Source organism: Hyla sarda, chromosome 8, assembly GCF_029499605.1.
Source record: "Hyla sarda isolate aHylSar1 chromosome 8, aHylSar1.hap1, whole genome shotgun sequence".
NCBI classification, from domain to species: Eukaryota; Metazoa; Chordata; class Amphibia; order Anura; family Hylidae; genus Hyla; species Hyla sarda.
In genome coordinates, this window is record NC_079196.1 from 56335927 (window position 1) to 56353675 (window position 17749).

Genomic DNA, 17749 nt, shown 5'->3' on the forward strand with positions numbered 1-17749 from the left:
GCTTTTCTTCTGCACAAGTTTTGATAAAATTCTCTATATATTTTTTACATAAGATTGCCTTTTAAGCCATCTGAGACTGAGCTCAACTGCCTGCAAATTCACTTCATACAAAAAGATTACAGTAGTTTTGGCCCACATCCATTCACTAGCTAAATGATGGAAAAGTCTTGAGTGCCCCAACGTCATCTAATAGGAAGCCCTGTCCCAATTTGGTCTTTATCTGAAGTAGTCACTGCATGCATAATAATGCATTCAACCGTATCACCGTACTGTATCAGCTGCTGCTAGTTCACTTGTGTGTTCCCTAGAGCAGCCTGTGTCCATCGGAACATGACAAGAATTGTTATTTTGCAACAGCTAGAGTACAAGGGATTGGGAAATTTTGCCCATGAAAAGTGTATGCAAACACCTGATCACAGACCTAAAATGGAGGTTGAATTGTTATGGATCATATAGGGTGTGTACTCATGGCTTTAAAACAAATAGTGACCTAATAGTAATTGAGAAGCGGTGAAAAATGATTAAAGTCAAGAGACGCAGTAATTTAATAAAAACTCAAAGACCGATATAAAGTAAAACGTTTACAGATTTACAGATTTGTACTTTATTTTTTTCTTTAAATCTACCTATGCAGCAAAATTCCACCTACATGCATATTACAGAAATATACCATAACGAAACACATAGGAGCAAGTATAAAAATGCATTATGTTTTAAACAAAGACATAAATCTTAACCTATTTAAATGGCAGAAAAAAAATCATGGGAGTATAATTTTAAACCAAGAAAAACACATGAAATAAAAAAAAAAAATGTCAAAAAAATAAAATAAAAGACGCCAGATTCTGAGTGTACAAGACGCAATTCCACATCATATACAACTTTATAAAAGGTTCTTACAGCTTAATTGGGTGAATATCTGATTGCAAAAAGTGCTGACAACAAAAATGACAGTTCACAGTTCAATATTAGAAAGGTGTATATTTTGATTAAATCACTGGAGAAAAAAAACCATTAAGAAAGAAAGACGGATTTCATCTGGGGCTTGCAAAAGATTTTAACTGAAAGTTAATGTAAAGAAAAGCTTTAAAAAAAAAAGAGCTGGAGTGGGAAGGACGCAAGGGGAATGTTTTATTTCAGAAGCAGGACACAAACAGCTACAACATATTACAGGCCACCATCTCAATATTCTGAACATACATTTGTTTTCCTCTCCTTTCTCAAATAAACCAAATATTTTCACATTTTAGTTTGCAAACTGGTTTGAATATTTTTAGATTCTATGTACATGCCCACGGTTAAGACAGCCAGGTCTTGGATCCACTTTATTAATTAGGGTGATAGGGCCCATGCACAGGGTAGCAATCATTCAGTACAGTAACGTGAATAGGTTTCCTAATGTGGGACCCAATCAGATATTACATTTTTTTTTTAACAGATCCCAATACATAACTATTAGCTAAAACTGAGGGTTGTAGTTTACAAACTAATTCTAGTCTAGGGTGGAAATGCTTAGAGTTTGCTAGGCAAATGCACTATGACATTTCTAGAAGACCTGCAATAAAAGTTGATCTAGCAGCTGTGTCTACCTCCCGATCTGAGGAACAAGGTAGTGATCACCCTCCAGTGAAATGAAAGGTTGTTACCGAAACACTTGTCAGAGCTTGGTAACCTTTTCTCATGGAATGGGTCCCCCTTGGCTTTAGATCAATGGAGGCTCCAGATGCCCGATCTGCCTTTTATGACAGGTAATACAAGCCTTACTGTAAGATCTTTTTATTAGAAAAAAATTTGGTATTTCTGAATAACTGTCCACTTTACAACAAAGAATTTTTTTTTATTTTTTCTGGGGGGATGGAATAGAAAAATTGGTCTGATCAAATTCCAGTAGGTGAAAAAAAAATAAAAAAAAGGAAAAAAAAAACCTTGCCATAAAATCTAAAGCAAATGAGTGATCTATACTTTGTTCTTATTATACATACATTCAGTGATTTAAAGGCAGTTTAACTTCAACTGTGCTGAAGCCAACTTGTGAGTAGAATATAATGCTAGATGGATTTATATTTGGAACGGACAAATATATTCAGAGTATGAATACAGCAAAGTCAAAAGAAAGAAAATAGTGTTTTATTAAACTACCACACTGTTATAATACACTTTTAAACATACACTTTTAAAGGTAGCTTTTTTTTTCTTTTAATCTGAGGTGGTCATAACAATAAGAAATAGACCCAAACGAAGCCGGTAAATAGGTGAACTGTTGTAGGTGCTGCAGTTTATTTTTTTAAATTTTTTTTTAATTCATTTTATTACGCTACGTCTTAGAAAAAAAATGGTATAGACCATACATACCTGCAATGTAACTTTGTATTTGTACACTTTTCTATAGTTGAAAATATAAACAATTAAAAAAACAAAAATACAGCAACATAAAAAAAAACATATACATATTTATCAGGTACATGTATTAGATACATACAATTTTAAATGGGTAGAAGCAAATAGGTTGTTTAAACGCTGATTCACCAACTAACTTAAAAAAATAAAATAAAAAAAATAAAAAAGAAAGAAAAAGAAAAATAATGAGAAACCCACCCTTGTAATTTCCCCCCTTTAACCCATGACTAGTATTTGTATGCCTCTGTCACTATGAAAGGACTCCGATCATGTTTGCATATGCTAGACTACTTCATTTACAATGGTTTTGATGTCCGAGTGAGTACTCAAAAATTGATAGATGTGCTCCTGAATGACAAACAGTTCACTATTTTTGGTCCACCAGTATTCAATAACGTGGGTGCTTAATCAAAACTATTAACCATTCAAAAAAAAAAATTATAAAAAAAAAAATGCGTCAACCTACAAATTCTTTCTACACTGGTTATATTGCCTCCATGACTAACAACTTTAGCAAGATTTGGTTTGCAAATTGACGTTTGCGCATGGCTTTTTTTAAATGTATTTTTAAACAATCCAGACAGTGGCTGCTGCCAGGTTAAAAACCTTATTGTAGATTATTTTTAATTTTTTTTACAAGAGAAATTTTTAAAATTGTGTACATAGGTTCACCTAATTAAAACAAATTGGTTGTTAATTTTGGTTAAGTTGGTGAGTGGTGGTGAAACCGAAGCCAGGCTGTGTGTGCTGGGAAACGTGATTTGTCAGTATATGCATAATAAAAATTCCAGTCATTGAGAAAATTACAAAATTTTATCCCATAACATAATTTCTTTGTTACCCATCAACTTTGTTATCTTACAATAGATAAATACCAAAATGTTCTGAATTTTTTGATGATTTTTTTGTTTGTATGTTTTTTTTTTTACACTAAACCACACAGGATTGATGCATTTGGTTAGACTACCATATCCATCTGTCATTATTTATACTCGTATGTGTCATGGTAAAATTTCATCAATTCTAGATTCCAGAAGTACCTACAAAAGCCATGCAATTTTACCATTTCTTCATACTTATGGAATAGCATACAAAGTAAGGCATTTCAGTGTCATGTATAACCAAGTTACTGTCAATCCAAAAAAGTTTGCACATCAATAAAAAGATATCTAAGAACTCAAGAACATTGTTTTTGTTTTTTCCTCACTACTGTATAAAAATAACCACAATTAATAGGTGTTGTGTGATATTTACTCAAGTGTCTCATTTCCAGAAACTGTGACAAGCTGTAGGGGAATCTCTGAATTGGAGAGGAGATCTTGACTGCTGGTGCCAGTATTTACAGTTCCTAAGCCGGATACAGACCCCTGTTGAATGTTTGCAAGGATAAGGGTTGTACCTTCAGCGGTTATCAATGTATCATCAGGCTTGGCTTCTATGGATGCCAATACAGCGCTGCTGGTATGAATGCCTTTCTTATTCTGATGGGTTTTAATGTGTTTGGCAAGGTGATCGCTTCTCATAAATCGCTTGGAACACTCAGGACAGACAAACTTCTTTTCACCTGTTGAATAAGATTGTATACATTTATTTCATTTATACTGTAACTAATAGTTTTTTGTTCATTTTACACTAAAGTTTTATATCAGAACTTTGTCTTTAAATAAAAAAAAAAAAAAAATGTTAACCCCTTAAGGACCGGAGGTTTTTCCGTTTTTGCATTTTCGTTTTTTGCTCCTTGCCTTTAAAAAATCATAACTCTTTCAAATTTACACCTAAAAATACATATGATGGCTTATTTTTTGCGCCACCAATTCTACTTTGTAATGACGTCAGTCATTTTGCCCAAAAATCTATGGTGAAGCGGGAAAAAAAATCATTGTGCGACAAAATTGAAAAAAAAACGCTGTTTTGTAACTTTTGGGGGCTTCCGTTTCTACGTAGTACATTTTTCGGTAAAAATGACACCTGATATGTATTCTGTAGGTCCATACGATTAAAATGATACCCTACTTATATAGGTTTGATTTTGTCGGACTTCTGGAAAAAATCATAACTACATGCAGGAAAATTAATACGTTTAAAATTGTCATCTTCTGACCCCTATAACTTTTTTATTTTTCCATGTATGGGGCGGTATGAGGGCTCATTTTTTGCGCCGTGATCTGAAGTTTTTAACGGTACCATTTTTGCATTGATAGGACTTATTGATCACTTTTTATTCATTTTTAAATGATATAAAAAGTGACCAAAAATGCACTATTTTGGACTTTGGAATTTTTTTGCGCGCACGCCATTGACCGAGCGGTTTAATTAATGACATATTTTTATAATTCGGACATTTCCGCACGCGGTGATACCACATATGTTTATTTTTATTTACACTGTTTTTTTTTTATTGGAAAAGGGGGGTGATTCAAACTTTTAATAGGGGAGGAGTTAAATGATCTTTATTCACTTTTTTTTTTCACTTTTTTTTTGCAGTGTTATAGGTCCCATAGGGACCTATAACACTGCACACACTGATCTTCTATGCTGATCACTGGTTTCTCATAAGAAACCAGTGATCAACGATTCTGCCGGATGACTGCTCATGCCTGGATCTCAGGCACTGAGCAGTCATTCGGCGATCGGACAGCGAGGAGGCAGGAAGGGGCCCTCCCGCTGTCCTGTCAGCTGTTCGGGATGCCGCGATTAGTCGCGGCTATCCCGAACAGCTCGACTGAGCTAGCCGGGAACTTTCACTTTCACTTTTAGCGATCGGCGCTGCGCGCTATTAGAGGCGGGTCCCGGCTTCACTATGACGCCGGGCCCGCCATGATATGACGCGGGGTTACTGTGTAACCCCGCGTTATATCGGAAGAGCAGGACCAAGGACGTACCGGTACGTCCTTGGTCCTTAAGGGGTTAACCCCTTAAAGGGGTACTCCGCCCCTAGACATCTTATCCCCTATCCAAAGGATAGGGGATAAGATGTCAGATCGCCGGGATCCCACTGCTGGGGACCCCGGGGATCGCTGCTGCAGCACCCCGCTATCATTACTGCACAGAGCGAGTTCGCTCTGCGCGTAATGACGGGCAATACAGGGGCCGGAGCATTGTTATGTCACGGCTCCGCCCCTTGTGACATCACAGCCCACCCCCGTCAATACAAGTCTATGGGAGGGGGTGTGGCGGTCGTCACACCACCTGCCATAGACTTGCATTAAGGGGACGGGCCGTGATGCCATGAGGGGCAGAGCCATGACGTCACGCTGCTCCGGCCCCTGTATCGCCCGTCATTACGCACAGAGCGAACTCACAGAGCGTAACCCTTTAGGTGTTTCACAGGAATAGCAGCAAAGTGAATGAGAAAATTCTAAATCTCCATTTTTTTAGAGGGCTAAAAAGTGAAGGAGTGACAATGGGATTTTGGAGAGTGAATTTTGCTCAAATGGTTTTTGGAGGGCATGTCACATTTAGGAAGCCCCTATGGTTCTATAGCAGTAAAAAAAATAAAACCACCACATGGCATACTATTTTGAAAAACTACACTCAAGGCACATAAGGGGTACAGTGAGCCTTAACACCCCACAGGTGTTTGACGACTTTTCGTTAAAGTCGGATATGTAAATTACATTTAGTTTTTCCACTAAAATGCAGTTTTCCCCCAAATTTACCAGTTTAACAAGAGGTAATAGAAGAAATGATGTTACAAATTTTGGGGGGCATTTTCTCCTATAGCCTTTTGTAAAATAGTAAATTTGGGAAAAGAAATGCATTTAAAATTTTTTTTTGCTGTTCTGGCACCATAGGGGCTTCCTAAATGTGACATGCCCCCCAAAAACCATTTCAGCAAAATTTGCTTTCAAAAAGCCAAATGTGGCTCCTTTTCTTCTGAGCATTGTAGTGCACCGCCAGTGCACTTGACGTTCACACATGGGATATGTCCATACTCAGAAGAAATGGGGTTACAAATTTTGGGGGGCATTTTCTCCTGAGTATGGACATATCCCATGTGTGAACGTCAAGTGCACTGGCGGTGCACTACAATGCTCAGAAGAAAAGGAGCCACATTTGGCTTTTTGAAAGCAAATTTTGCTGAAATGGTTTTTGGGGGGCATGTCACATTTAGGAAGCCCCTATGGTGCCAGAACAGCAAAAAAAAAAAAAAAAAAAATGCATTTCTTTTCCCAAATTTACTATTTTACAAAATGTTATAGGAGAAAATGCCCCCCAAAATTTGTAACCTCATTTCTTTTGAGTATGGAAATACCCCATGTGTGGATATAAAGTGCTCTGCAGACGAACTACAATGCTCAGAAGAGGAGGAGCGCCATTGGGCTTTTGGAGAGAGAATGTATCTGGAATTGAAGAGCCCATGGTGCCAGAACATTGGACCTCCCCCCACATGTGACCCCATTTTGGGAACTACATCCCTCACAGAATTTAAAAAGGGGTGCAGTGAGCATTTACATCCCACTCATGTTTGACAGACTTTTGGAACAGTGGGCTGTGCAAATGAAAAACAACATTTCATTTTCACGGACCACTGTTCCAAAAATCTGTCAGACACCTGTGGAATGTAAATGCTCATTGCACCCCTTATTGTATTCAGTGAGGGGTGTGGTTTTCAAAATGGGGTCACGTTTTTTTTTTTGAGGGGGGCACCTGCAAAGGGCTTTATGTCCACATATGGGGTATTTATATACTCATAAGAAATTGTGTTACAAATTTTGGGGGGCCTTTTTCCTATTACCGCTTGTGAAAATGAAAAATTTGGGATAACACCAGCATTTTAATGAAAAATAAAAAAATTTATTTTTCACATCAAACGTTAACAAAAATTCGTCAAACGCCTGTGAGTAGTTAAGACTTACTATACCCCTTGTTACGTTCCGTTTAGGGATGTAGTTTCCAAAATGGGGTCACATGTGGGTGTTTTTTTGTGTTTATATCAGAACCGTTGTAACGATCAGCCACCCCTATGCGAACAACCTCAAATGTACATGGTGCTCTCACTCCTAAGCCTTGTTGAGCATCCGCAGAGCATTTTACATCCACATATGGGGTATTTCTGTACTCAGGAGAAATTGAGTTACAAATTTTGGGGGTCTTTTTTCCTTTTACCTCTTGTGAAAATATAGTATGGGGCAACACCAGCAAGTTAGTGTAAAAAGTAAATTTTTTCTTTACAATAACAGGCTGTTGTATACCCCAACTTTACCTTTTCATAAGGGGTAAAAGGAGAAAAAGCCCCCCCCCCCCCTTACGACGGAACATCCCTAAACTGTTGCCTTGAAATACGACAGGGCTCCGAAGTGAGAGCGCGCATGCGCATTTGAGGCCTAAATTAGGGATTTGCATAGGGGAATTCTATGCCAGTGATTCCTAAACAGGCTGCCTCCAACTGTTGAAAAACTCCCAGCATGCCTGGGCAGTCACTGGCTGTCCGGCAATACTGGGAGTTGTTTTGCAACATCTGGAGGGCCATAGTTGGAGACCACTGTGAATGGTCTCCAATCTGTGCTCTTCCAGATGTTGCAAAACTACAACTCTCAGCATGTCCAGACAGTCCAGTCATGCTGGGAGTTTTAGTTTGGCAACGTATGAAGGGCCAGATGTTACAGAACTACAACTCCCAGCATGCCTTCACTTTACAGCGATCTTCACTGCTGCCTCCTCCACTTGCCAGTGCCGGTCCCAAGTATGTGCCACCGGTCCCTGCAGCTCTCGTGGACACCTTCCCCAGCTCTGCCCGGACTTCTAAGAGCGGGGGATCTGAACTTTAACCCCCAGTCCGCGATCACTGATTCGTCCACAGGGACCAATCACAGTGATCGCTGACCAGGACCATACAGGGGGATAAAAAAAAAAATACTCCTAGTGATACAAGGATTGACTTTTTTTCTTTTATGCAGGTGTATTATAACATACTATATCATCAAAACCAGTAAAAGCACTTACAGAAATTAAGCATCATACACATACTAGTAATACTAGCTATAGGGGATTTTCAGGAGTTTTAATATTATGGTCTAGTCAGTACTCCTGCCAAAGCTGCGACTCTGCCAAAGAGCTTATTCTAAGGACACTTAGCACCCCTATTGATCAGCTATCAATGTAAAAGTCCTGGAATACCTTTAGGAACACTGTCTGGTAAATCCTTTTCAGAAAAAGGCATGAACAAAAATACCACAGTCCTTACCAGTATGTGTCCTTCTATGTCGCTGTAGTTCATCACTTCGTGTAAACCTTTTGCCACAGAACATCCAAGTGCAAACAAATGGACGTTCGCCAGAATGCCAACGCAGGTGAGCTCTTAGATGTGACGTTTTACCATATACTTTACCACATCCTGGGATATGACAGATGTGTTGCTTTTTCTTTCCCAGGTTGGTACCCCTAATAGTTAAAAGAAATTTGAGACACCCACATAAGCAAATGCAGCAACAAATGAAAATACAGTACCTAATTCTGACCATGTACATCTATTATTTATGTGTCTAGCACCTTTATTTTTTTATTACACTTTCAATTTAGCTCATCTGAATTCCTCTCAAAGGGAGGGGGCGTGGCCTGACTGTGCAGGTCTCCGTTTTGGGTACAAACCTTCCAGCTCCATCTTTGCAGTTGGGACAAGTGCACGCCACTCTTCTAAGTCTCTTTCCCTCTTGATTTGGTTGGTCAAGTTCATCATCAACAACTTGGACTCTCAGGTGTGTTAAATCATTGGTATTGACTGTAGAATCACCAGTAAGTTGCCACTCCTCTGGATCAGGTTCTTCTTCCTTAATTCGGATAGCTAACATTAGGGAGAAAAAAAATTAAGGCTTTGAGATTTACAACAGACTTCAATAACACCAATTCAAGTTTGCATTGTGAGGCAATACCCCCTGACCATTTACTCTGCATACTTCTGAAGCATTGCTGTAAGTTGAATACCTCAAATACAGCATACAATGAATCAAGCTATAATGTTCTATTCTTGAGGAATCTCAAAATTTGTGGGAAAAAAACCTCTGTATAAAATCAAAAGCACATATAGGTTCATTATGTATTCATAGCAGGTTACGGGTGGCTCATTATGGATCTGCATAACAATGGGGGCTAAAATGTCACCCCTCGTTGAAGCCTCCAACAAGGCTGCTCCCAAAATCAGCAACAAAGAACTGGTCGATGCATATGAATATGGGTTTTAAAGGACAACTGCAGCAGCATTACACTTATCCTCTGTTTGATCGCGGGGGGTCCGACCACTGAGACACCCCCCCTCCCCCCCCGATCTCCCTAACGGGGCGCTGCCATTAGCGCTCATGGTGAGCGCTAAGGCACGTAGCGTCGACCTAGAGGTCGACCGTAACGCCCCGTCTCCTCCCCGTCCCCATACAGTTCTATGGTGGATTCGGGGAGGCAGCATTCGAGATAGAGATGTATGGAGGAGGCGTGCCGGGCGCAACGTCATGCTGCGGCTGGCACGCCCCCTGCACGGGACAGCCACGGCCCCGTACAGGAGATCACCGGGGGCCCCAGCGTTCGGACCCCCCGCGATCAAACACTTATCCCCCTATCTTGAGGATAGGGGATAAGTGTTTGTAACGCTGCAGATGTCCTTTAATATCATACTCTCAAACCCCAAAATGCTATGAAAACAGTATGTAGGTTTAGGTTTAGGTCAACCATTTTATTTTTTGGGGGGGGAATGAAAAAGGTGAGACTTTTTAATGTAATGTTCTATTGACTTTCAATGGTTGTTGGAACAGGTAGTGCGCACTGACTGATGTCGTGTTGAGGACGTCACTTGTCATTGCGCAGTGCACAGCAGAACGCAGGAGCCAGAGGTAACACATACCCCGGGCCTGGGAACAGGTAATTATAAAACCAGGGATGTGGGAGGCAATAGGGCAGCGCGAGGGGGGGGCGCGTTTTTGCATTATCGGCAACGTTTTAGCTATGGAAGTCTTGTAAAACTTACTGGGAGTTGTAGTTTTGCAACAACTGGAGTTTCGCACGTTGGAGACCACTGCTGTACGTTGTATCCCTATGCCCGGGCTGCAAAAGAGAAAGAAAATAAACTTTAACTTACCTACGTCGGCTTTACGCTGGGGACTGGAACGTCGGACAGCCATCAGCGATGCCCCGCCCAGTGATAGGCTGAGCCCACTGTCATGTAAGGAGCCAGCTTCTTACATGACAGTGGGCTCAGCCTATCACTGGCCAGGGCATTGCTGCGGCCAGTAATAGGCTGACTGCTATCCGACGTTCCAGTCCCCAGCGTAAGGCCGACGCAGGTAAGTTAAAGTTTATTTTCTTTATCTTTTGCAGCCCGGGATTAGGGATACAACGTACAGCAGTGGTCTCAAACCTGCGGACCTCCAGCTGTTGACAAACTACAACTCCCAGCATGCCCGAAGAGCCGTTGGTTGTTCGGGCATGCTGGGAGTTATAGTTTTGCAACATCTGGAGGTCCGCAGGTTGGAGACCACTGGCGTACAGTGAGTTCCAGCGCCTGGCGGCCCCCAACAAAGAGGAGGTGGGCAGTGCTTGACATATGTGAGAAGTACCCCGCTGGTCTGAAAATTAATTGGGGGGGGGGGGGGGGGGGAGAGAAGAACAGTGCTGGGCTGATAATAAATTTTGGGGGGGGGGGGGGGGGGGGCAGCGCTCGTGAGTCACATATGATTAGTTCCCCGTGGGGACAGCGCAGCGCTGATTCATTCATTCCCGAGGGGGAGGGGCCAAACCGGTATTGCGGTATGGGTTAAAATTCATATCGTGCAGCACAAAAATTTCGGTATTCGGTATGAACCGGTAAACCACCCAGCCCTAACATATAGTTATTGTTTCTAGTAACGGGGCTTCATAGGTTACATGAGCCATAAAATCCTTTTACAACTAAAGAATGTCAGGTGACTCAAGCAGGAGTATGCCGCTTTGACTTAAAGGGGTTATCCAGGAAAAACATTATATATATATATATATATACATATATATATATATATACATATACATATACATATATATATATCTCTCTCTCTCAACTGGCTTCAGAAAGTTAAACAGATTTGTAAATTACTTCTATTGTTATTTTCTGTCTAAGTGCTCTCACCCCTTAAGGACATAGCATTTTTTCCGTTTTTGCACTTTCATTTTTTCCTCCTTACATTTTAAAAATCATAACCCTTTCAATTTTGCACCTAAAAATCCATATAATTGTTTAATTTTTGCGCCACCAATTCTACTTTGTAATGACATCAGTCATTTTACCCAAAAATCTATGGCGAAACGAAAATTTTTTCTTTATAATTGGGACATTTACGCATGCCGCGATGTTTATTTTTATTTACACAGTTTTTTTTTATGGGAAAAAGGGGGGTGATTCAAACTTATTAGGGAAGGGGTTAAATCATCTTTATTTAATTTTTTCACTTTTTTTTTTTTGCAACGTTCTAGCCCCATAGGGAACTATAACATGCAGTACATTGATTCAATACACTGAACAATGGCTTTGCATTACAATGCATTGATCAGTGTTATCGGCGGTTGATTGCTCAAGTCTGGATTTCAGGCTTGGAGCACTCAACCGCCGATCGGACGCACAGGAGGAAGATAAGGCACCCTCCTGCTGCGTCCTAGATGATCGGGACATCGCGATTTTACCGTGATTGTACAGGTCAGCCTGACTGAGCAGCCGGGAAGCTTTAACTTTCACTTTAGACCCAGCGATCAACTTTGATCGCCGCGTCAAAAGAGTTAATGCCAGACATCTGCCAGAATGGTGATGTCCGGCATTAGCCACGGATCCTGGCTGCTGATAGCAGCTGGGACCTTGCGGGTATGAAGCGAGCTCAGCTCCTGAGCTCGCTTCATAACCTTCCTATGCCGCAGCGCCGAATAAACCCGCTGCTTTGTGGCAAGGGATTAAGTCACTGAACCTTAAAGTATCTGAATTTCAAGGCTATCCCTGACTGAACAACATCTTCAGTTGCATTACTGTAGTGTGAATTACAGTACCAGAGCCGTGGTGTGCCCTGGACACAGAAAGCCTCTCTTTGCGTGCACCAGCTAAGATGCATCCTTTAGCAGATATAACATTTCTTTTATCACTGGTAGTGTCTTATCTTCCTTACTACACAGCATAGAACTTCCTCTTCCATGCATGAGAGATAAGCACCACACAGTGTCATGTAAATTGTTCAATCACATATCACATTTAAGGTTTCAAAATCTACCACTCAATCCAGTTATATAAAGAATAGAGAATATTTGTAACATGTAGGGCAAAAAGCAGTTGGTCGTAATAGAATCAGATTTTCTAAAATCATTTACTAGGAGCAGAAGAAAAAAAAAAATCTGTGGAAGTGCTAGTCAGTCCTCCCTAGGAGCTAACTTTACTTGAATGGCTAGCAATAGTTTTCCTAGACATGAATAGAAAAATGTACTTTATTTAGGGAAACTGACAGCAGCATTACCCACACTAGCCTAAACATAAAGGTATAGTATTGATGGTGCTGTTTAAAACGCAATTTATCTGATAAAAATCTGTTGCACTGTTCCTTTGTAATCTGTATTAATCCAAATATACTAATTTGCTTTTTTGAGCAACAGGGGCATTCTCCAGCCTCTGAGCAAAGACTTTATCACAGTAAAGGAATTCTGTAACATTTTTATCAGGTAAAGTGCATTTTAAGCAGCATCACCTGCACTATTAACCTGTATATTCAGGTAAGTGAGGCTGCTTTCAGTTCCCCTTTAAGCCCAACAGTAATGTTTTTATGTTTGCAGACTTCTTGGCTCCTAAATTTGTTCATTTCTAGAATTATGACAAATCACAAAAGAAAGGAAAATTAAACCTACCTGTTGGGCTGTCAGAGTGCTCTCCGTGCTGCAAATGGATACCTGAAGCATCCACAGAGTTTACTGTAACAGTCTGTAGATTTGGCAACTGACCAGTACTTAAACTAACTGGAGTACCCCCTCCGCCAAGTGTGAGTGTCTGCACAGGTGTCAATGTTATCTGTTGAGGAGACGAATTCTGAATCTGCAAGTTTTGCAAGTTCTGTACACCTTGAACTTGAAATGTTTGCCAGGCAATTTGGCCAGAAGGAGTCACTGTTTGGGCTTGAATTAAGAACGTGCCAGGGTTCAGCTGCAGCTGAAGGTTTTGCAAAGCTTGTGATGATATGCCTTGACCTCCAGCCTGAACAGCCTGGATTGCCTGTTGTGCAATGCTTTGCACAAGCTGGGCTTGACTGTTGGCCTGACTATCTTGAAGCTGGATTTGCTGTACCATTGGTTGCGATGTGGAGACCTGAATATTCTGCGACTCATCAGAAATTGAAGTCTGGATGTAGTTTCCCTGAAGATCAGATGTTTGCACATGCCCAGATGGACTGTCGGCCAAACTATTTCCACTCTGAAGCATCCCTGAACTGTCAATAGTAACAGGAAGCTGAGATGAAGAAGAGGTTGGCACATACAAATCTGTTTCCGAGTTTGTTTCACCAACTTCAGGAGAAACATGTTCTTGCTCTGCAGTCCTTTCAGAAGCATCAGAGCTATCTATGGCTTGTCCCGCACTTATCAAGTGTCCATCTGCAGTAATGCCAGTCATGCCTTCTGAGCTACCAGACAGACCCAGTGAATCTAGGTCAACACTATTTATAGGAACAAAAGTGATGTTACCAGGAAGACCAAGTGGGACATTAGTAACAACTTGGGTTTGTCCTCCATATGTAACCCCTTGAATCTGCTGAAGCTGACCAGCTTGTGTTAATATATTTTGATTTGATGACAAAAGACTAGAATTTCCAGGAATAATCTGAATCTGACCAGATTCTTGATCTAAACCACCATTATCAGAAGTTGCAAAGCCAAGCTGGACTTGTTGACCATCAGATGTCTGAAGCTGGGGTATAACTTGATACTGCACATTAGAAAGTGTCCCATTAGCAGTGTCTGTTCCTTGTGCTACAGAAAAGAGATGCTGATTCTGTAGAGTCTGAAGGGGCAGCACATACTGTCCAGTTGATGTTACTGTAGCACCACCTGGTAGCTGAACTATATTTCCAGCTTCATCTTTCAATGCAGCTTGGGCTGGAGTCAAGACTTCCCATCTATTAGGACCTCCTGTCAATTGTACAGATGTCAGATCTTCAGTCTGTATAGAAAAAAAAAACAATTAATATGAGGCAACAACAAAATCATAGCAAGATAGATTAGAGGGTATTTCCACCTAAAATTTCTTGCAGTCATAAGAGCCCCCCTTAACTAGTATTGAAACTATTCTAGTTTACGTTTTCAGACTTGTTCCAAGCTATCCTCAAGTTGATCATGCCAAAACGTTAATTCTGCAGAGACCACAAATAATTACTAGTCTAGTCAGCCTTCAGTATTTGGATTCATAAACCAATGGGTTTCTTATCCGGTTCAGCCTTACATGACACTCCCTATTTGAGTATATTTGGACACCTGTCAAACCGGGCAGGAAGAAGAAACCTGTAACTGCCCAAATGGGACCTTAGCCCCACCATTTGTATCAAGGGAGTCTCTTGCTATTTCTTGCTACCTGTGTTTTGGGCAGCATAAATCTCCCAACAACTACCTTTAAGCAAAGTTCTTGTTTCTAGTGGTTGTTTAAGGCTGACTTTGCCCATATACACAGTTGATTGGGGAAATTGTTACATGGGGGGGGGGGGGGGAGAGATTTATAGCAACCAATCAGATCACTTTTTTCAGAGGCCTTTTCAAAAATGAAAGAAAATCTGATTGGTTGCTAAGGGTAACTCCGCAAGTTTTTCTCTGGACAGGTTTGATAAACCTTCCCTTAGGGTTACAAATTACAAAAAGTCAAGCACACACCACTTAGTACAGCCACAACACAACAGTATCAAATCTACCTGGAGAAAATTCAACCGATCAGAAACCCAAATATTACAGTACATCTTAATATGATATTTTAACCCCTTAAGGACCAAGCCCATTTTGGCCTTAAGGACCAGAGCGTTTTTTGCATATTTGACCACTGTCACTCTAAACATTTATCACTCTGGAATGCTTTTAGTTATCATTCTGATTCAGAGATTGTTTTTTCGAGACATATTCTACTTTAACATAGTAGTACATTTTTGTGGTAACTTGCATCCTTTCTTGGTGAAAAATCCCAAAATTTGATGAAAAATTTGAAAATTTTGCATTTTTTTTTAACTTTGAAGCTTTCTGCTTGTAAGAAAAATGTATATTACAAATTTTTTTTCTTTATTCACATATACAATAGGTCTACTTTATGTTTGCATCATAAAATTTATGAGTTTTTACTTTTGGAAGACACCAGGGGGCTTCAAAGTTCAGCAGCAATTTTCCACAAAATTTTCAAACTCGATATTTTTCAGGGACCAGTTCAGTTTTGCAGTGGATTTGAAGGGTCTTCATATTAAAAATACCCCACAAATGACCTCATTATAAAAATTGCATCCCCTAAAGTATTCAAAATGACATTCAGTCAGTGTTTTAACCCTTTAGGTGTTTCACAGGAATAGCAGCAAAGTGAAGGAGAAAATTCAAAATCTTCAATTTTTACACACATGTTCTTGTAGACCCAATTTTTGCAAGTGGTAAAAGAAGAAAATTTTTACTTGTATTTGTAGCCCAATTTCTCTCGAGTAAGCACATACCTCATTTGTCTATGTAAAGTGTTCGGCGGGTGCAGTAGAGGGCTCAGAAGGGAAGGAGCGACAAGGGGATTTTGGAGAGAAGATTTTTCTGAAATGGTTTTTGGGGGGCATGTCACCTTTAGGAAGCCCCTAGGGTGTCAAAACCGCAAAAAACAAAAAAACCACACATGGCATACCATTTTGTAAACTAGACCCCTCGGTGAATGTAACATGGGATAAAGTGAGCCTTAATACCCCACAGGTGTTTCATGACTTATGCAAATGTAAAAAAAAAAAAATTTTGACCTAAAATGCTTGTTTTCCCAAAAATGTTACATTTTTAAAAAGGGTAATAGCAGAAAATACCTCCCAAAATTTGAAACCCAATTTCTCCCGATTCAGAAAACACCCCATATGGGGGTGAAAAGTGCTCTGCTGGCGCACTACAGGTCTCAGAAGAGGAGTAGTCACATTTGGCTTTTTGGAAGCAAATTTTGCTATGGGGGCATGCTGCATTTAGGAAGCCCCTATGGTGCCAGGACAGCAAAAAAATAAAAATAACCCACATGGCATACCATTTTGGAAACTAGACCCCACGGGGAACGTAACAAGGGGTTAAGTGAACCTTTATACCCCACAGGTGTTTCACGACTTTTGCATATGTAAAAAAAAAAATTTTTTTTAACCTAAAATGCTTGTTTTCCCAAAAATTTTACATTTTTAAAAAGGGTAAAAGCAGAAAATACCCCCCAAAATTTGTAACAATTTCTCCCGAGTACGGCGATACCCCATATGTGACCCTTAACTGTTGCCTTGAAATACGACAGGGCTCCAAAGTGAGAGCGCCATGCCTATTTGAGGCCTAAATTAGGGACTTGCATAGGGGTGGACATAGGTATTCTACGCCAGTGATTCCCAAACAGGGTGCCTACAGCTGTTGTAAAACTCCCAGCATGCCTGGACAGTCGGTGGCTGTCTGGTAATACTGGGAGTAGTTTTGCAACAGCTGGAGGCTCCATTTTGGAAACAGTGGCGTACCAGACGTTTTTCATTTTTATTGGGGAGGGGATGGGGGCTGTGAAGGGGTATGGGTATGTAGTGTTTTTTACTTTTTATTTTATTTTTTGGTAGTGTAGTGTTTTTAGGGTACAGTCGCACGGGCGGGGGTTCACAATAGTTTCTCGCTGGCAGTTTGAGCTGTGGCAGAAAAATTGCCGAAGCTCAAACTTGCAGCCGGATACTTACTGTAAACCTCCGCCCATGGTGAGTAGGGATCGACCGATATCGTTTTTTTTAGGGCCGATACCGATACCCGGTGCAGGTTAGGGCCGATAGCCGATAACTTATACCGATATTCCGGTATAAGTTATCCGCTATTTAACCCCCTGCGACACCGCTGCAGATCATTGATTTAAAGCGGGCGCTTTAAATCAATGATCTGCAGTGGCTTTTGCGGGGCCATAGGCCGCCGCCGCCGCCACCACCCGCTTCTCTCCCCTACCTGCCAGGGTGCTCCGGGCCATCCATCGTTCCTGTAGTGTCCGGGGGCGTTCCGGGTGGAGGGTGGTCCGGTCCGGGCTGTCCTTCTCCGGCAGGCCTCTTCTCCACTCCGGGCAGGCTCCGGCCTAGTACGCTGCATAGACGTCGCTGCGCAGCGACGCACCTGACGTCACGGCGTCTATGCAGCGTACTAGGCCGGAGCCTGCCCGGAGTGGAGAAGA

At 41.0% G+C, this 17749-nt stretch overlaps 1 protein-coding gene across 3 annotated transcripts in view; it reads right to left on the reverse strand.

Moving 5' to 3' along the window:
* Positions 1–545: 545 nt before the first annotated feature.
* The window catches only part of SP3 (Sp3 transcription factor), a 46609-nt gene continuing 29405 nt past the window's right edge, over positions 546–17749 (reverse strand). For all 3 annotated transcript variants that reach the window (XM_056534931.1, XM_056534930.1, XM_056534932.1), the window contains 4 exons: positions 13234–14536; positions 8989–9181; positions 8585–8781; positions 546–3961 (listed from right to left, as the gene is read on the reverse strand). In XM_056534931.1, the coding sequence (XP_056390906.1) occupies positions 3648–3961; positions 8585–8781; positions 8989–9181; positions 13234–14536 (2007 nt within the window). In that variant the 3' untranslated portion in view covers positions 546–3647. The remainder of the gene's footprint in view (positions 3962–8584; positions 8782–8988; positions 9182–13233; positions 14537–17749) is intronic.